We start from the raw sequence: 21051 nt of genomic DNA, 5'->3' as shown, positions 1-21051 counted from the left end.
GGAGATTTGCGAGGCAGGCTTTTTACATGGAGAGTGGTAGGTGCCTGGAATGTGCTGCCGGTGAGGTGGTAGAAGTGCAGATTTGATAGAATGTTTAAAAGGCATTTAGGCAGACACATGAGTAGGCAGGGAACAGAGATATGGCCCACATACAGGCAGATGGGATAAGTTTAAATTGGCATCCTGGTCTGCGCAGACATGGTGAGCCGAAGGCTCTGTTCTAACAGCAAGCAGGATGTACTCACCACTGAATACAGTGTACCTCCAGCATTATGGCACTTTGGGTAATGGAAATTCGCCCTTACAGAATCCACAAATCACTATCAAAAATTTTGAGATACGGAATATAAGTTTGTTCTTATGTAATCTATGTGAGGAAAAATAACAAAATGAACAAAATGGGGGATTTTAACATGAAGGTGGACTGGGAAATCCAGAATGGCGGTAGTACTCAGGAGAGGGAGTTTGTGGAATGTCTAAGGGACGTTTTTCTAGAGCAACTTGTTGAAGAGCCCACCAGGGGATCGGCTGTTTTGGATTGGGTGCTGTGTAATGAACCGGAGGTGATTAGGGAACTAAAGGTAAAGGAACCACTGGGAACCAGTGATCACAACATGATTGAGTTCAGTTTCAAGTTTGAGAAAGAGAAACTGATAACTGGTGTATCGATATTTCAGTGGAACAAAGAAAATTACAATGGTATGAGAGAGGAGTTGGCCCTAATTGATTGGAAGAGTAAGCTGGCTGGAGGGACGGCAGAGGAGAAATGGAAGGAATTTCTACAGGAAATAAGGAAATTGCAGGATAGATATATTCTAAGAAAAAAGGTTTTTAATGGAAAAAAGGCACAAATGTGGATAACGAGAGAGGTGAAGGCTAAAATAAAAGCAAAAGGGGCGGCGTACAAAGAAGCAAAAATTAGTGGGAAAACAGAAGACTGGGAAGCTTTTTAAAACCTGCAGAGAGAAACTAAGAAGGTCATTAAGAAAGAAAAGATGAATTATGAAAGGAAGTTGGCGGATAACATTCAAAAGGATACTAAGAGTTTTTTAAAATACATAAGGTGTAAAAGAGAGACACGGGTTGATATAGGACCAATTGATAACGGTGCAGGAGCTATTATAATGGATGATAGAGAGATGGCAGGGGAATTGAATGAATATTTTGCATCGGTCTTCACCGTGGAGGACATCAGCAATGTGCCGGTTAGTCAGGAGTCTCACGAAATGGAATTGAGTTCAGTTAAGATTACTAGGGAGAAGGTGCTAGGAAAACTAAATGGACTAAAGACTGATAAGTCTCCCGGACCGGATGAGGTGCATCCCCGGGTTCTGAAGGAGGTGGCTTTAGAGATAGCGGAGGCATTGGCGATAATTTTCCAGAAAGCGATAGATTCCGGCGTGGTTCCGGAGGACTGGAGGGTCGCAAATATAGTTCCGTTGTATAAGAAAGGTGGGAGGCAGCATAAAGGAAATTACAGACCTATTAGTCTGACGTCAGTGGTGGGAAAGTTATTGGAATCTATCCTCAAAGACGGGGTTACGGAATACCTAGAGGCGCAAGGCAGATAGGTCCTAGCCAACATGGTTTTGTGAAGGGAAGATCCAGCCTGACCAACCTATTGGAGTTTTTTGAAGAAATCACAGGTAAGGTGGATAAGGGAGAGGCGGTAGATGTTGTGTATTTAGACTTTCAAAAGGCCTTTGATAAGGTGCCTCACAAGAGACTAATTAATAAGATGAGAGGTCATGGAATTACGGGTAGGATAACAGAATGGGTGGAGCATTGGCTGGTTGACAGGAAGCAAAGAGTGGAAATAAAAGGATCTCGTTCTGGTTGGTTACCGGTTACTAGTGGTGTGCAGCAGGGGTCGGTGTTGGGACTGCTCCTTTTTACCTTGTACATTAACGATTTGGATGATGGAATAAATGGTTTCGTGGCTAAGTTTGCGGATGACACCAAGATAGGGGGAGGAGTAGGGAGTATTGAAGAGATAGGAAGGTTGCAGAAGGACCTAGACAGTTTAGGAGAATGGGCAAGGAAATGGCAGATGAGATTCAATGTAGGGAAATGTGCAGTTGTACACTTTGGAAGCAGAAATAAGCGGGCAGATTATTATCTAGGAGGAGAGAAAATCCAAAGCACGGAAGTACAAAGGGACTTGGGGGTACTCGTGCAGGATACCTTAAAGGTTAACCACCAGGTCGGATTGGTGGTAAAGAAAGCGACTGCTATGTTGGCATTCATTTCGAGAGGTATAGTGTATAAAAGTAAGGAAGTGTTGATGAGGCTCTACGGGGCACTAGTGAGGCTCTACGGGGCACTAGTGAGGCCTCATTTGGAATATTGTGCGCCGTTTTGGGCCCCACATCTTAGGAAGGATGTGTTGACGTTGGAGAGGGTTCAGAGGAGATTTACGAGGATGATTCCAGGAATGAAAGGGCTTACGTATGAGGAGCGTTTGTCGGCTCTTGGACTGTACTCCCTGGAGTACAGAAGAATGAGAGGGGACCTCATAGCGACATTTAAAATATTGATAGGAAAGGACAGAGTAAATGTGGCTAGGCTGTTTCCCTTGGTGGGTGAGTCCAGGACCAGAGGGTACAGTTTCAAAACAGAGATGAGGAAAAATTTCTTTAGCCAGAGGGTGGTGAATTTGTGGAACTCCTTGCCACGTACAGCAGTGGAGGCCAGATCAGTGGGGGCGTTCAAGGAGGAGATAGATAGATATCTAAATAGTCAGGATATCAAGGGATATGGGGATAAGGCTGGAAATTGGGATTAGAATAGTTTTTTTTTCTTCTTCTTCCCCCATTCCCCATTTCTCATTTCTATTTCCCTTTCCTTGGAGCAGACTCGATGGGCCAAATGGCCTGATTCTGCTCCCTTGTCTTATGATCTTGTGAACACAAAATGCAAAAGAAACAACAAATCTTGTCAATTTTTGTCAAGGGTTTGCATTACGGAAAATCGATACAGACGGCTTTCTAGGAAAGCAACCCCTCCGTAATGCAGGGATGTACTATACATTCAAGACAGGCTTCTGATATTAAAGAAGTCAAAGTACAGAAAGTACCACTGAGGTAAAAGATCAATCAAGTTATTATTAAACAGTGGAGTAGACTCATAGGGCAGAAAAGCCTTTTCCAGCCTCTTTTCCTTATATTCTTGTCAACATTTCTGAGCTAGCAAACTGATTTTGATATCATCTTCCCTAGATAGAAAGTGAATACATATGGAAATACTTGAAGATTAGATTGGGTTCTGCTTTTCCTCCACGTCAGATGAACTGTTAACACTCACGATCCAGGGTCACACAAGAAGTATGACAACTTGGTTGAGCTGCTGGAGAATGACTGATATCCCTGCAACAAACTCTGTAGAAGTCTGTGAGGAAGGAAAGATGTTGTACTGGTTGGGGGCAGGTGCTTGGGGGAGAACTTTCCTCCAAAATGTTACCTGGCTAGTCCCTTTAAAATGTGTATAGCGAGTAATCCTGCCAGCATGTTGAGTAATTTCACCACTGGGCCTCCATATCTGTGTGCGAGGGAGGAGTGAAATTTACCAAAGTTTCAGTTCCTAACTGTTATACATTATCCTTGCCGCAAAGTGTGCCTGCTGATTGAGAACATGATGGAAGTCATTAAATAGCTTTGAAGTAAATTAGCATGAACATTTGACTAAATTGAAGCCTTCATGGCAGTTATATCATTGCCATCAATTGCTGCTTTTGGAAGAGGAGAAAGAAGCAGAGAAAATGAGAGATCCCCAAACTAAGTACAAGATCATACATTTGTTCCAATGAAAACTGAAATTTTCCTATTATACAATTAAACCATAATTTTTCCTTCTTCGAATGCTTTTAATGACTTTTTGACATTTTCTGAAGGTTCAACAATGTTGTGATAAGAGCACATTCTCGTCTTGAATCAAGATATAGCAACAGCTCTGGCGGCTCCTATGATGATGAGAAAGGTAAGTTTATACTTCATTGAAATTTTTAATTGAGCTCATGTCATCTGCAATTGGCAGTTGGATGAATAGATTGCTTTTCCTGCAATATTTTATACAAAGTAAATGTTCAAACTTAATTCATTAATGCAATCTGTGTATGTACATCAAGGCTGAACATAGGTTAAGAAATTGCTCCCTCCTGACTGCTGCACTGTATATTTCCACACAAGAATCCATTTTGGGACAGAATTTTGTGCTTGGTGGTAGAGATTTTATAAAGGCTGAAGAATTCTTTAGATTTTGATACAGTCTGCAAAGGCACCGTTGATAATCAATTAATCAAACATGCACTTCAGCAGGCTGAATCTGTGAAAATAAATTATGTGACTCTCATCACACAGAATCTATGAACAAAAAGATTAATATGCCATCTGTAGCGGTTGCTACCGCGGAATAAAAAAAGACTCTACTCGGAGGGTTGCCAAACAGAACTGGTTTATTTTCTCGCCTTGCGCGGGCCCTTTAAGGGAGAAAACTCCCGCCCAAAGAAAACCGGCAATGACGTAAGTCCTACGTCATCAGGACTTTCCCGCACGCAGGTTCTCCCCGTCGCTCGGAAAGACGAGGCCCGCCGCCATCTTGGGCCTCGTCGCTCCGACACCGCGCGACCCGACTGCCGAGCCGGTTCGCCCGACTAGACGGTGAGTCGCCACACAACCCCCCCCAGAACCGGCGAGACAGTCCCCAAGGTCCTTGGGCTGTGCCAGCTGCTGCTTAGGGGGGCGGCCTCTGCGTCGCGGCGTGGCAACTTCGACAGGCTGTTGCAGATCCAAATGGGCCGGTTTGAGGCGGTCCGCCGTGAAAACCTGTTCCCTGCCTCCAATGTCCAAAATAAAAGTGGATCCGTTATTCCGTATGACTCGGAACGGTCCCTCATATGGTCGTTGCAATGGCGCCCGAGGTGTGCCCCTGCGAACGAAAACAAACTTACAGTCCCGTAGTTCCTTGGGCTGGCAGGATGGGGCTTGACCGTGCCATGAGGTGGGAATTGGGGCCAAGGCGCCAAGCTTCTCGCGCAGTCTTTGTAGGACTGCTGGGGGTTGTTCCCCTTGGTCCCGAAGGGCAGGTATGAAATCCCCGGGGACAACTAGTGGCGCCCCGTATACAAGCTCAGCTGACAAAGTGCGGAGGTCTTCTTTGGGGGCAGTGCGTATGCCGAGCAGGACCCAAGGCAGCTCGTCAACTCAGTTAGGACCCTTCAGGCGGGCCATCAAGGCCGATTTTAGATGGCGGTGAAAACGTTCCACCAACCCGTTTGATTGAGGATGGTAGGCCGTGGTGGTGTGCAGCTGCGTCCCTAGCAGGTTCGCTAATGCAGCCCAGAGACTGGAAGTGAATTGGGTGCCTCTGTCTGAAGTGATGTGGGCCGGAACGCCAAAACGTGAGACCCAAGTTGTGAGCAGCGCTCGGGCGCAGGTATCAGTTGTGATGTCAGTCAGGGGGGGTTGCCTCAGGCCACCTCGTGAACCGGTCCACGATGGTAAGGAGCTACCGGGCTCCTCTTGAAACCGGCAGAGGGCCCACGAGGTCGACGTGTATGTGGTCGAACCTCCTACGGGTAGGCTCGAACCGCTGTGGTGGGACCTTGGTGTGTCGCTGGTTTTTTGACGTCTGGCAGTGCGGACAAGTCCTGGCCCACTCACTGACCTGTTTGCACAGGCCATGCCAGACAAACTTGCTGGCGACCAGTCGGACAGTAGATCTGATGGACGGGTGCGCCAACCCATGTACTGAGTCAAAAACGCGTCTCCGTCAGGCTGCAGGGACTATAGGGCGGGGCTGACCAGTCGCAACGTCGCAAAGTAGGGTCCGCTGACCTGGACCAACCAAGAAATCTCAGAGCTGTAGACCCGAGACTGCGGTTCTGTAGCTGGGCAGTTCGTCGTCGGCTTGCTGTGTGTCAGCCAGGGCTGTGTAGTCGACACCCAAGGATAGGTTGTGGATGGTTGGTCTGGAAAGTGCATCAGCAACAACATTATCCTTTCCGGAGACATGTTGGACGTCAGTTGTGAACTCGGAAATGTAGGATAATTGTCTCTGCTGACGAGCTGACCAGGGATCGGAGACTTTGGAGAAGGCAAAGGACAGAGGCTTATGATCAGTGAAAGCGGTGAAAGGCCTGCCTTCTAGAAAGTATCGGAAATGCCAGACCGCCAGATACAGCGCTAGAAGTTCCCGATCAAAAGCGCTGTACTTCAGTTCGGGCGGTCTAAGGTGTTTGCTGAAAAATGCCAAGGGTTGCCAGTGGCCTTCAAGTAGCTGTTCCAGTACCCCACCCACCGCGGTGTTGGACGCATCTACCGTGAGGGCAGTCGGGACGTCAGTCCTGCGGTGTACCAGCATCGTGGCGTCTGCCAGGGCGTCTTTGGTCTTAACGAAAGCAGCCGCAGCCTCGTCAGTCCAGGTGATGTCCTTGCCCTTACCAGCCAGCAGCGAGAACAGAGGGCGCATGATACGGGCTGCTGCAGGCATGAAACGATGGTAAAAGTTGACCATCCCAAGGAATTCCTGTAGGCCTTTGACTGTGTCGGGACGGGCAAAATGGCGGATAGCGTCCACCTTGGCGGGTAGGGGTGTTGCCCCGTCGCTGGTGATTTTGTGGCCGAGGAAATCGATAGAGTCAAGTCCGAATTGGCACTTGGACGGGTTAATCGTGAGGCCGAAATCGCGGAGGCGGGAATACAGCTGGCGGAGGTGGGAAAGGTGTTCCTGGTGGTTACGGCTGGCGATCAGTATGTCGTCCAAGTAAATGAACACGAAGTCCAGGTCTCGGCCTACCGCGTCCATCAGCCGCTGGAAGGTCTGCGTGGCGTTCTTAAGGCCGAACGGCATCCGAAGGAATTCGAACAGGCCGAATGGGGTGATAATCGCAGTTTTGGGGACGTCATCCGGATGGACCGGGATTTGGTGGTATCCCCTAACAAGGTCCACCTTGGAAAAGATGCGGGCCCCGTGTAAGTTCGCTGCGAAGTCCTGGATGTGAGGGATGGGATAGCGGTCCGGGGTGGTGGCGTCATTCAGCCTGCGGTAGTCGCCGCAGGGCCTCCACCCTCCGGTGGCTTTGGGGACCATGTGCAGGGGGGAGGCCCAGGGGCTGTCCGACCTGCGAACAATCCCCAGCTCCTCCATGTGACGGAACTCTTCCTTTGCCAGGCGGAGCTTGTCTGGAGGTAATCGCCGTGCTCGGGCATGAATGGGTGGCCATGTGGTAATGATGTGGTGTCGTACCCCATGTGTGGGCCTAGAATTTGTAAACGAAGGTGCCAAAATCGATGGGAATTCGGCTAAGAGCTTGGCGAAATCGTCGCCAGAAAGGGAAATGGAATCCAGGCGCGGGGCTGGTGGGCTGATTTCTCCCAGGGGATAGGTCCGGAGAGTGCTAGAGTGAACTAACCGCTTCCTTCGCAGGTCGACTAACAGGTTGTGGGCCCGAAGGAAATCGGCTCCTAGGAGTGGTCGGGCGACGGTGGCAAGGGTAAAGGTCCAGGTAAAACGGCTGCCGCCAAAGTGTAATTGAAGGGTACGGGTGCCGAAAGACTGTATCGTTGTACCGTTGGCGGCATTGAGTAGAGGACCTGGTGGCCTGTCACGAGTGTCGCGGCCTGTCGGGGGCAAAATACTGACCTCCGCTCCAGTATCAACGAGGAAACGCCGTCCAGATTTCTTGTCCTGAACGAAGAGGAGGCTCTGTCGGCGGCCAGCCGCAGCAGCCATCAGCGGCGGCTGGCCCTGGCATTTCCCTGACTTGCAGGGTGGGCGGCATCGACGGGCCTGCGCACCCCACCTCTGATGGTAGAAGCACAGCTGGGCACCCGTGTCGTCGTCTGCGTTCCTGGGGTGTGGCTGCTCGGTTGCTGGGGCCGGGCGAGGCGGGCGTTGGGCTCGCGGCCTGGTGATTTGACTGACGGACGAACCGCTCTCGCGCTTGGCCCTCCACAGGACATCTGCCCGGGCGGCCACCTCACGGGGGTTGCTGAAGTCAGCGTCAGCTAACAACAAGTGGATGTCATCGGGAGCTGGTTCGAGGAAGGCCTGTTCGAACATCAGGCATGGCTTGTGTCCCTCGGCCAATGCCAGCATCTCATTCATTAGGGCGGATGGGGATCTGTCTCCCAGGCCATCCAGATGAAGCAGGCGGGCGGCGCACTCATGACGGGAGAGGCCGAAGGTCCGGATCAAAAGGTCTTTGAAAGCCGGGTACTTACCTTCCTCCGGAGGCGACTGGATGAAGTCTCCAACCTGGGTGGCTGTCTCCCGGTCCAGAGAGCTAACCACATGGTAGTACTTCGTGGAGTCGGAGGTGATCTGCCGAAGGTGGAATTGCGCTTCGGCCTGGTCAAACCAGACGCTGGGCCGACGTGTCCAAAAGGTGGGCAGCTTGAGGGCCACTGCGTTGGCTGCTGCGCTGTCGTCCATTTCGCGGGTCCAAAAGCCGTTTGGACCGTCGGGGTCACCAATGTAGCGGTTGCTACCGCGGAATAAAAAAAGACTCTACTCGGAGGGTTGCCAAACAGAACTGGTTTATTTTCCCGCCTTGCGCGGGCCCTTTAAGGGAGAAAACTCCTGCCCAAAGAAAACCGGCAATGACGTAAGTCCTACGTCATCAGGACTTTCCCGCGCGTGGGTTCTCCCCGTCGCTCGGAAAGATGAGGCCCGCCGCCATCTTGGGCCTCGTCGCTCCGACACTGCGCGACCCGACTGCCGAGCCGGTTCGCCCGACTAGACGGTGAGTCGCCACACATCCATTAATCCAAAGAATAATTCACATCTGCCACCTAATGTTTCAGTAATGTTAGGCGTAAAGAGATTTCTTTTCCAAATGGTTTGAAGAACTCTGCTCCTATTGATCAGTAGCCAAGATAACTGTTGAAAATGTGAGATGTTCATTTCTGATGTTGCAAGGAACTAAACATGAAAGTTTCCACTTCAGCTGGTTGTAGAATATAAATAACAGTTAATAATTACTTATCCAGTTGAGGACAATTCTCTAATTCCTGGTTGAGTTATGAAGCTATTCCTCAAAATTTGATTACATGGTTGTCAAGTCTGTACAAGTTATATGCTGTGCTCAAGCACTTATTTTCCATTTCTATGTTTTCATCAGTGTTCTTCAATATGTCTTGTATTAAGTTGGTAACTTGTTCGCATCTGTTCCATTTTATGAGCATTCAGCAAGTATGGAAAGTGAGAGTGAAAGTTGCAGGCTATGAAAACACAGAAGTTCTTCAAAACATGAAAACATGCATTGAAGCCAGGCTGCACAGTAAACCGGCATCAGCATGGCCCAGGCCACTGGGGACCAACTTTGTCACACACATGCCATGCAAAGCATTGTGCATGTTAGAAGTGGCAATCTTGGGCATTGCACGTGTGTTCATACACAGACCACATGATAGATCTTACTTCTGCAATCTCACCACGGCAGAAGGTTGGCAAAGACAGGGAGAAAGTTTGGAATGGGGAAAGATCAGGGAGGTTTGGAAAAGAAGAGCCAAGATAGAAACTCAGGAAAGGGAGGATCATTTTGGGAGGAAGCTCATACCAAAAAATGGAGGAGGGAGAGGATCTTGGTGGGAAATAAGTTGGAAGAAGATTGGTGGGGAGAGATAATTGAGCTAACAAGATCATGGCATGGGGAAAAGATCATGAGGGGAACGATTGGAGGGAGATGAATAGCAGAATGGGGCAGGAAGATGATAGGTGAAAATTGCTGGAAGGGGGAACATTAAAGGACATTGGAAAATCAGTGGAACTGAGTGGAGCTGTGGGTAGCAGGGACAATTTGTGAGGGAGTTAACAACATAGCTTGGTTGAGAATGATTAACTATCCTGAAGAAATTTCATTACTTCCATAATTCCTTACAACAAAGCAGGAGGCCAAACTCAATAATTTTCCTGTAACCTATTCCATCACCCATCCACCTACATCCTATGCTAGGGAAAAATTATAGTAGCAGGAATAGAATTTTCTAAAGCAGGCACATTTATGGTTTAGATGGAACTAAACTATGCAGCTTATAAGAACAGAATAAAATTTTCATTGAAGTATTTAATCCTCCTGTGACCATTGAATGAGATCGGGGAGGGATTTGTTTCGTGGATGATGTGAATCCCCTTAGTATCTAGCCACTTCCTGAATATTCAGTGGTATTACTGAGTCCTTTACCAGCAATATCAATAGAATCCCCATTGACCAGAACCTCTACTGCCCAATAGATGCCTTGGAAATAAGAGCATATGGTTATGGCCATTTGCCAAATATAAGCAATTGCCTGTGATAATTCAGGATCGGGGACTGATGCATCTGAACTCTTGCTCCGCCACTGGAACCACAACTGAATCCATTGGCAGTTCTAGATCATCTTGACCTGAGGGTCAAATCTATTGCGTATTTGGCCACTCAGCTTCATACCATGGCTGCTGTACGTAGTCTAACCACATTCATTTGAGTGGGATTACTCACATTAATTAAAAAGAAAAGTGAAGGTTAGATTTTTTTGTATTTTTCTTTATTTCATTTTACGTTTATATTCTGAATTAATTACAGTAGTTAGTTGATCGTCAGAGACATAAGAGGGCAGTTGAAAAGGCTTTTAATAACACAAGTTGTCAGAAGGCCATCAGGATGGTCCATGAGGAGTGCAGGGCCTTAGATTCCACCTCCTGAGGGCTGGTCACCATTCATAGACCACTCCATAGCAGTGGGGCCAGGAGGAAGTTGACAGTTTCTGAGTTGCAAAAGGTAAGTATGACCGTTGGACTAGCACAGTGGCCGTACTCAATGCATGGGCCATCACATGTGTGATTTGGGCCTATATTTTTATTGTTTACAGATCATCTATAGTTTTCAAATTTAGGACCAGAATTACAAGTTATTTGATAGAATAAGCCAAATAATCACGAGACTTTTTCATTATTATTTCAATTGTACAAAAGATTTTATTTAAGAAAGGTCAACACAATTGTGATGAAATTTTATGCTCAGAGCTGACAGCTCTTCACCTACTACCAATGGCCAGCACATAAGTCATTTTCCATTATGAGTTGATTGCAAGCAAGCACGAGCTTGCCATATTTACTATTCATGCTAAAGGCAATGCCTGTCTCCTGGTATGTGAATAAGAAAGCTGTGTATTGAGTATTTGAGTATTAAGCTGTCAGTGTTTTAAAATGACAAGTATTGATAAAATGGGAATTGCCTTCAACCAAGATCTTTAATGTTTTACCAGTATTATCTTCAGTACTGTTCTGTCTATAATCTTCAGGTGATCCATTGCCTCCATATGCTAGTTGGTTGATGAAGACTGTTGAGGCTAACTCACCACAGCCCCTGCCAATGCCTGTCAATGGGGGTTGCTGGGCCCCCCTTGTGGATTATCTTCCGGAAACAATAACACCTCGTGGACCACTTCACAGGTCAGGAAGTAGCCTTCAAAATGTTATCTATGCTTTTACAAGGTGCACAATAAAATATTTTAATTATATAGAACAAATATAGCTACTTTGGGGGATAAGATAGTACTGGAACAAGTGCAGGGATTGTGATGTGCAATTAACCCATTCCCTTTCAAATGCAGCAGCACAAAAAAATTGTGCTACCTATTTAACATGATTGTAGTCCAAACTGCAATATTAAGGCTGCTGATTAAATTTGTGCCTCAGTAGCACTAGAGCAATTTTAGGAGTGTCATTTGAAACTAGCATGCTCTACTAAAGCTAGCCAACACCTCTTTAAATTGGTATGAGTGATTGTGGCGGCAAATATGACTAGTTCAAGCAGGCATGATGCAACGCAAGAGAGCGTAAACTCAATACTTCCCCAACAATGCAGCAGAAACATTAATTGGGGATATAGGAAGGAAATTTCCACTATCCTCAGAACCAAAGGGTTTTCCAAGCAGTTATTACAAAGGCAGTGGGAGAAAATGGTTCAGGAAGCAATCTCTAGCCTCAAATTTGTTCAATCCACACCTGCCCCATTGCTCCCCTTATACAAATAAACAAGATAGGATCAGGAGTAGGCCACTCAGCCCCCTTGTGGGTCACCTGACTAATCTTCCTAGAATTCTATTGTTCCCATCTGTTCTGTCATTCAGGACTTTGAACTCTAAAGACCATAAGAACATAAGAAATAGAAGCAGGAGTAGGCCTCTGGCCCATTGAGCTGGCTCTGCCATTCAATAAGATCATGACTGATCTGGCCGTGGACTCAGCTCCACCTACCTGCCTTTTCCCCATAACCCTTAATTCCCCTACTTTGCAAAAATCTATCTAATTGTGTTCTAAATGTATTTAATGAGGTAGTCCTTGACTGCTTCCCTGGGCAGAGAATTCCACAGATTCACTACTCTCTGGGAAAAGCAGTTTCTCCTCATCTCTAAATAATTCCCCTGAATCTTGAGGCTATGTTCCTCAGTTCTAGTCTCACCTACCAGTGGAAACAACCTTCTTGCCTCTATCTTATTTATCCCTTTCATCATTTCATATGTTATTTTATATGTTTCTATAAGATCCCCTCTCATTCTTTTGAATTCCAGTGAGTATAGTCCCAGGTGACTTAATCTCTCCTAACCTCCTGATCTCTAGAATCAACTTGGTGAACATCCTCTGCACCACCTCCAAAGCCAGTATATCTTCCCTCAAGTAAGGAGACCAGAACGGCACGCAGTACTCCAGGTGCAGCCTCACCAGTACCCTGTACAGTTGCAGCATAACCTTCCTGCTCTTAAATTCAATCCCTCCAGCAGTGAAGGCCAACATTCCATTTGCCTTCTTGATAACCTGTTGCACCTGCAAACCAATCTTTTGTGATTCATGCACAAGCACTCCCAAGTCCCTCTGCGCAACAGCATGCTCTAATTTTTCACCATTTAAATAATCTCATCTATTTTTCCTTCCAAACTGGATGACCTCACATTTACCAATATTGTACTCCATCTGCCAGACCCATGCCCACTCACTTAACCTACCTATATCTCTCTGCAGACTCTTTGCATTCTCTGCACAATTTGCCTTTGCACTCAATTTAGTGTCATCAGCAAACTTAGATACGTTACCCTCAGTCCCCTCTTCCAAATCGTTAATGTATTTTGTGAACGGTTGCGGGCCAAGCACCGACCCCTGCGGCACCCCCTCACCACTGCTTGCCAACCAGAGAAACACCCATTTATCCCAATTCTCTGCCTTCTATTGGTTAACCAATCCTCTATCCATACTAATACATCACCCCCAATCCAGATGTCTCACTATTTCTTCCTTAATGATAGCTTCAAGCATTTTCCTGACTACAGACATTAAGCTAACTGGCCTATAGTTACCTGCCTTTTGCCTACATCCTTTTTTAAACAATGGTGTGACATTTGCTGTCTTCCGGGACCTGCCCAGAGTCCAGAGAATTTTGGTAAATTATCACGTGCGTCTGCTATAACTTCCGCCATTTCTTTCAGTACCCTGAGATGCATCCCATCAGGACCAGGGGACTTGTCTACCTTTAGGCCCACGAGTTTGCTCATCATTACCTCTTTAGTGACAGCGATTGTATCGAGGTCCTCACCTCCCATTGCATCCATAACATCTCTCTCAGGCATGTTAGACATGTCCTCCACCGTGAAGACCGACACAAAATAGTTGTTCAAGGCTTCAGCCATTTCCATATTATCCAATATTAATCCCCCTTCTCATCTTCCAAGGGTCCTACATTCACTTTACCCACCGTTTTCTGCTGTATATAATTATAAAAACTTTTACTATCTGTTTTTATATTTTGTCCTAGTTTACTTTCATAATCTATCTTCCCTTTCCTTATTGCTTGCTTAGTGGTTCTTTGTTGCTTTTTAAAGTTTTCTCAATCTTTCAGTTTCCCGCTACTCTTGGCAACTTTGTATGCATGAGCTTTTAGCTTGATGCCTTCTTTTATTTCCTTAGTTATCCAAGGCTGGCTCTCCCCACCCTTACTGTCCTTTCTTTTAACTGGAATATACTTTTGTTGAGCATTGTGAAAAATCTCTTTGAAAGTCTTCCACTGTTCCTCAATTATCCCAGCAGATAGCCTGTGTTTCCAGTCTACGCTAGCCAGTTCCTCCCTTATCCTGTTGTAGTCTCCCTTGTTTAGGCATAATACACTGGTTTTAGATTGAACTATTGCACCCTCCATTTGCATGAGAAATTCAAATTTGCTATGATCACTCTTTCCAAGAGGATCCCTAACTACAAGATCATTAATTTTACCTGTCTCATTGCACAGGACCAGATCTAAGATAGCATTTTCCCTTGTAGGTTCACTAACATGCTGTTCAAGAAAGCTATCACAGATGCAGTCTATGAAGTCCTCCTCAAGACTGGCTCGATCAACTTGATTCGCCCAATCTATGTGGAAATTAAAGTCCCCTATGACAACTGTCATTCCATTCTTACTTGCATCAAATATTTCTTGGTTTATTGAGTGTGCCACTGTAGTGTTATTATTTGGTGGCCTATAGACAACTTCCACCAGTGATTTTTTTTTTTCCGTTCCTATTCCTAATTTCGGATTGTTTCGAATACTATGGGTATTCAGATAAAGTGCCCTGACATTCCTTGTCCTTTTAGAATCTAGTAACCTTTGTGTCTTTTACATTGATTTTTCTGTACTCCACTCTTACTTTTCTCTTTTCTAACTTTTTTCTTTTCTAACTTTTGCTCTGGTCTCTGCTTTACTTCTGGTCTCTGTCTTTCTGCATGGATTTCCATCCCCCTGCCATATTAGTTTAAACCCTCCCCAAGAGCGCTAGCAACCATCCCCCTAGGACATAGATCCCAGTCATGCCTAGGTGTAGACTGTCTGGTTTGTACTGGCCCCACCTCCCCCAGAATTGGTTCCAATGCCCCAGGAATCTGAAACCCTCCCGCCTGCACCACTGCTCAAACCACATATTCATCCTGACTATGCTGCTATTCTTACTCTGACTAGCATGTGGCACAGGTAGTAATCCTGGGATTATTACCTTTTGAGGTCCTACTTTTTAACCTATCTCCTAGCTCCCTAAATTCGGCTTGTAGGACCTCATCCCACTGTTTTCCTAATTCGTTGGTACCTACATGCACCACAACAACTGGCTGTTCACCCTCCAAGGTTCATCTGGTACCCAGTAGGGTCACCTATTTCACAACTTGCACACACTGCGATGTCAGGTATATCACCCAAACATGTTGTGCAAGCTTTGCTGAAACAATCTTCCTTTTCTATTGTAAGTGAAGCTGATTCATAATTGCCAGCAGCATCAGCAGGCTGGATGTAAGGGGAAAATGCATCTGTACTGCTGTACTCCATGGAAGAGACAGTATAGTCTGTAACTCAAGATGCTACAACAGAGTCTGTGCCCATTGGCAGGCTGAAACTAATTTCCTTGTAACTCTAATCCTACTACTTGTATATTCTTTCTTTATCATCCTCGAACCTCTTCTGGTTTACAGTTCCAGAAGATGTAAACATGCAAGTCACATCTCCCTCCTTTGTGCCTTCCTGCATTCAAATAGCTAAGAGCTTCACCCTGACCAGGGAATAATGCAAAAGTCAGAAGAGAACAAAGATGAAGGTACACAGTCACTCATTTTCACAGTCATTCAGTTTTAATATTCCCCAGCCATCCTCTTGGGTTGGAGCCTAGAGATGAGTTCTGCTCAAGGAGAGAGACTGAGCATGAGTGGTCTTCCACCAGGAGGCTAGGTGGCTCTGCTCTGCCATCTGTTCACCATCTGTGTGATAACAGATTACAAGGATTGCTGACATACCACCCCAGGGAAATGGTAATGGCTGTGAAGTGACAACCAGAATTCTGTCAGGATGATGGCATTCATGATCCCATCCCTGCCACTCTGCTGGTTGCCTTGCTGTTGTCTATTAGCCATGCAGTCAAGAAAGCTGTTCCTCATAATGAGAGTATGCAGGCTAAAGTGGCCAAGATCCCCTGGAAGCTACCTCCACTAGAAGTCAGCAACTTCCTTACAAGCATATTACAGGCTGTAGGGCGAACCAGATCTTAATACCAGCACAGGTGAAGGCATACAGAAAACTTGAACAATGGAAATTCACAAAGGTGATTAGTTGGCAGTTGGCATGGTTTTATGTACAAGTTTGGCTTGAAAATTTAAGTTGTGATGCTTCTATTTTTACACTGTGGCTGGATATCTTGATGGTCAGACAATTGATGGGTTGGAATTTGTGGATGTGTTTATAGGCATTGCAGTTATATTTATTGAAATAAGGAGCCCATCCATAAAAGGGATGTCCTTGTAGCCACCTCCCTTCCTCCTCTTTCTGCTTCTCCTCTTCTTACTTCTGCTCCGTAGTTGCTTTACATACAGCTGATGTTAAGACCTGAGTCTTTATTACAACAAGATGTTGTAGGATCACAAGATCACAAGACAAGGGAGCAGAAGCAGGCCATTCGGCCCATCGAGTTTGCTCCAAGGAAAAGGGAAAAAAAAACCTATTCTAATCCCAACTTGAGGCCTTATCCCCATATCCCTTGATACATCTACTATTTAGATATCTATCTATCTCTTCCTTGAATGCCCCCACTGATCTGGCCTCCACTGCAGTACGTGGCAAGGAGTTCCACAAATTCACCACCCTCTGGCTAAAGAAATTTCTCCTCATCTCTGTTTTGAAACTGTACCCTCTAATTCTAAGATTGTGCCCTCTGGTCCTGGACTCACCCACCAAGGGAAACAGCCTAGCCACATCTACTCTGTCCTTTCCTATCAACATTTTAAATGTCTCTATGAGGTCCCCTCTCATTCTTCTGTACTCCAGGGAGTACAGTCCAAGAGCCGACAAACACTCATCATACGTAAGCCCTTTCATTCCTGGAATCATCCTCGTAAATCTCCTCTGAACCCTCTCCAACGTCAGCACATCCTTCCTAAAATGTGGGGCCCAAAACTGCGCACAGTGTTCCAAATGAAGCCTCACTAGTGCCCCGTACAGCCTCATCAACACTTCCTTACTTTTATACACTATACCTCTGGAAATGAATGCCAACAATGGATACAGAAGAGCACCACAGACGTCAAAAACTGCTGCAGGGGTCCTCCAGAGTGCTCCAGGCAGCAGAAATTTTGTTTAAGCAAGCCACTTCTATGTTTTATAATAATCCACATAAAAGCATGCCATTCTTTATAGGCATGCTGCCCAAGTGTGTATGGGTTGCACACACACACCAAACAGGAACTATGTGTTTGCTTTTATCAACCAGCAGCAACATTTTTGCCATAGAAATCTTGCAGCAATGGCACAATAGACTGCTGTCAAATAAAACCAATATGACTGCTGCCTAACTACAGTGAATTCACCATCATGAATAGCATTGTACAATGGCATACAATTTAATGCCAAGGAAGTAGAATCCCTTCATATGAGTTGATTCACGACATCCTCAACTTGACCATTTGGAAGTCCACAGTCACAGCAGAGTCAGATGCTCACTCCATTTTTTGCTGATGACCATGAGATATATTTAGCTCACTTTGTTTCTGGTGCAACAGAGAACTCTATAATGCAACAGAGGTCAGCAGTTTGTAATGTGTTGCAGGTATCTCCTGTTCCAGCCTGAAAAGAGCCTGCCTGTTACCTTTGAAGTGACTGGCAAAGTCATCCTCACAAAGTTCTGAGGTTTGAGTTAGGGCTAGAACATGTTAAGTACTTCATTAAGGACATGCTTGGGTGAATCATAGGCACCTCACTACTCCTTGCTGAGGTGGACGTCGAGGAATTATTCACTCGATAGGTATAGTGTCCTGCTGAGAGACCTTCCTCTCCTGCTCCTCCTCTGAACAATTTGTTTTGCTCTTTGTGTGCTTATTATCTTATGCTGCACTTCCATGATCAAAGATCCATTTTAAGAAGCCAGTTATTGCAGAAGTTTGGAAGGCCCGATATCTCCATTGCCTGGCACATCATTCATAGAACATAGAACAGTACAACACAGGAACAGGCCCTTCACCCCACGATGTTGCGCCAAACTGATAAAACTAGTAATTAAATGCCTAACTAAACTAATCCGTTCTGCCTACACAATGTGCAGAGAATGGAGGGTTATGAACATTCATGTGTCTATCTAAGAACCTCTTAAATACCTCTGTCGTATTTACCTCCACTACCACTCCTGGCACCCACCACTCTCTGTGTAAAAGAAACTTCATCTCCTATGAACTTACCCTCTCACATTAAATGTATGCCCTCTAATATTAGACATATCGACCCTGGGGAAAAACATACCAGCTGTCTTCTCTGTATATGCCTCTCATAATCTTATAAACTTCTATCAGGTCTCCCCCCAGTCTCCACTGCTCCAGAGAAAACAACCCAAGTTTGTCTAACCTCTCCTTGTAGCAGATGCCCTTTAATCAGCATCCTAGTAAGCCTCTTCTGCACCCTCTCCAAAGCCTCCACATCCTTCCTATAATAGGGTGACCAGAATTGAATGCAATACTCCAGATGTAGCTTAACCAGAGTTTTATAAGGCTGCAACATAACTTCCTGACTCTTGAACTCAGTGCCTCAACTAATAAAGGCAAGCTGCCAAATGCCGCCTTTACCACCCTATCAACCTGTGCAGCCACTTTCAGGGAACTATGGACTTGGATTCCTAAGATCCCTCTGTATATCAACATTATCAAGTCTTGCCATTAACAGTGTACTGCCACTTTACATTTTATCTCCCAAAGTGCAATGCCTCGCAGTTAAACTTCATCTGTCAGTTTTTCACCCATCTGCAACTGATCTATATCCCACTGTATCCTTTGGCAATCTTCTACACTATCCACAATGCCCCCAATCTTTATAATCTCTGCAAACTTACTAACCCACCTATCCACATTTTCATCCAGGTCATTTATATGTATCACAAACAGCAGAGGTCCCAGTACGGATCCCTGCAGAATACCATTAGTCATAGACCTCCAGCCAGAATAAGTCCCATCAACCACTACCCTCTGTCTTCTATGGGCAAGCCAATTCTGAATCCAAACGTCAAGTCACCATGGATCCCATGCATCTTAATCTTCTGGATGCGTCTACTATGAGGAACCTTGTCAAACACTTTACTAAAATCCATATAGACAGCATCCACAGCTCTACCTTCATCAATCACCTTCATCACCTCCTCAAAAAACTCAAGCACGTTAGTAAAACATGACGTGTCCCACAAAAAGCCATGCTGACTGTCCCTAATTAGGCCTTGGTTTTCCAAATATTCATAAATCCTATCCCTAAGAATCCTCTCCAATAGCTTCCCTACCACTGATGTGAGACTCATTGGTCTATAGTTTCCAGGATTATCCCTATTTCCCTTCTTGAATAACGGAGCAGCATTAGCTAGACAGGACAGGACGTTCTTGGTCAAGGCCCCAGCAAACTCATCTCTTGTAGACTTTGCAAACTCGAAATTCTGGAAACACCAAACACTAATGGAATTGATCAACACTCAGTGTAAATAAATCAGCAACCAATTTAGTAATTGGTTCCTCCTTTAAGTAGAGCTCATGGGCATGTTGATTGTGCTACTGAACATGTGTTTAGCAGTGCAAGGTGAATACTTAGTCATATAATATATTCACATATAAATGCCACCTAGTTCAGGATTCCTGTAAATATGCGCACAAAATTTGAAATCCAGAATTTGCCGTTCAACAACAATTTTGCAGCCTCACCTTGATATGGCATCCAATAGCATTCCACGAAGTCTCAGCAGTTCATCTGCTGGGGAACCCACCCAAAAAATGTCAAAAAATGACTTAGCACAGGAACAGCATCTGCCAAGGTATGTTTAAGTTCACGTCATTTTTTTGTTAATTGTTCTTAAATGTTTGTTTTAGTTTATTATTTTCTTTAGACATATCATTTCTTAATTATTTGATTAATTTCATAGTTTTTGAATGATTCTGAATGTCATTCTATATTTTTGAAAGCTCTTACACCCAGCAACGTTGGGAGGCTTGGTTTAGCTTGCTGTCAAAGCCCTTCTTATTTTTCTTGTGTGGTCAGGGCTTGGCAAATTTAATAGTGCAGTCTTTTTATATTATTCATTTTCCCACTGGAAAGCCAGCAACATTAAGACACTGATTGGGAAACATTGTGGGCGATCACACTAGGCAAGTAGCTGCAATTCCAATGGTAGATAATATTCACTGCAGCCACAGTATGTGACTGGTGGATGGGGAAGGTTTAGGGATGTGATTGGTTTGAAAAAGGATTCCTGGGGCAGGGAACATAAGATTATGGGGAAAGGTGGCATCAGATCACAAAAGCAATGAGAGATCACAGACAGCAGAATTCTATAATAAAGTGTCTCCTCCGTCCTTTCACTAAATCTGAAAATTTTGTCTAATACTTAAGGAATGCAGACAGTAGAAGAGAGTTGATGTTAACCTTATTACAAAATGGGTGGCAGAGGGTTGGAATTAAACTAAAATTAAAATTTATGTAATACAACCCCAAACCAGTGTGTATGAGCCTACTGTCATGTTCATGATAGTAGATTGTGCATGCAGGCCATCAATCTCAAAACTTTTGTCACTTTTTGTCAATGTCCTTTGAAGTCCAAATGAACATCAAACATACTACCCTCATCATCCTTCTCAGTTATCTCAAAGAGCTTAATCAATTTAAGAAAATATTACTGGCCTTTTAAAACAAAAAATCTGTTCTGACTTTTATTAACCATTAATTTTATATTCACAATTTTTTTTCTTTGTTCATTACCTTTAAAGGCTTCTCACCACTGGGATTAGGCTGACCAGTCTGCTATTGCAATGTTTACTCTGTTCCCTTTTTTGAACAATGTTTGAAATCTTACAGTCCTCTGGCACCATCCCTGTATCTAAAAAAGACTGAGAGATTGTGGCCAGAGCTACTGCAATTTCCACCCTGATTTCCTTCTGTAATCTGTGATCCATTCCACCTGGTGTGGGTTCCTTTTCTACTGCTAACCTGATAAGTACTTGTTTAATTTTACCCTGTACAATGTCACTAATACTTTCTTCTTTATTGTGACATTG

The 21051-nt window shown here is 45.1% G+C and overlaps 1 protein-coding gene across 3 annotated transcripts in view; it reads left to right on the top strand.

Annotated features, from left to right (window-relative positions):
• Positions 1-21051, top strand: part of LOC127575757 (protein furry homolog) — a 230122-nt gene that overhangs the window by 141357 nt on the left and 67714 nt on the right. For all 3 annotated transcript variants that reach the window (XM_052025806.1, XM_052025805.1, XM_052025807.1), the window contains exons 36-37: positions 3890-3975; positions 11280-11430. In XM_052025806.1, coding sequence (XP_051881766.1) covers positions 3890-3975; positions 11280-11430 — 237 coding nt within the window. The remainder of the gene's footprint in view (positions 1-3889; positions 3976-11279; positions 11431-21051) is intronic.

Source organism: Pristis pectinata, chromosome 11, assembly GCF_009764475.1.
Source record: "Pristis pectinata isolate sPriPec2 chromosome 11, sPriPec2.1.pri, whole genome shotgun sequence".
Taxonomy (NCBI): domain Eukaryota; kingdom Metazoa; phylum Chordata; class Chondrichthyes; order Rhinopristiformes; family Pristidae; genus Pristis; species Pristis pectinata.
This window is presented reverse-complemented; position numbering and strand designations above follow the sequence as displayed.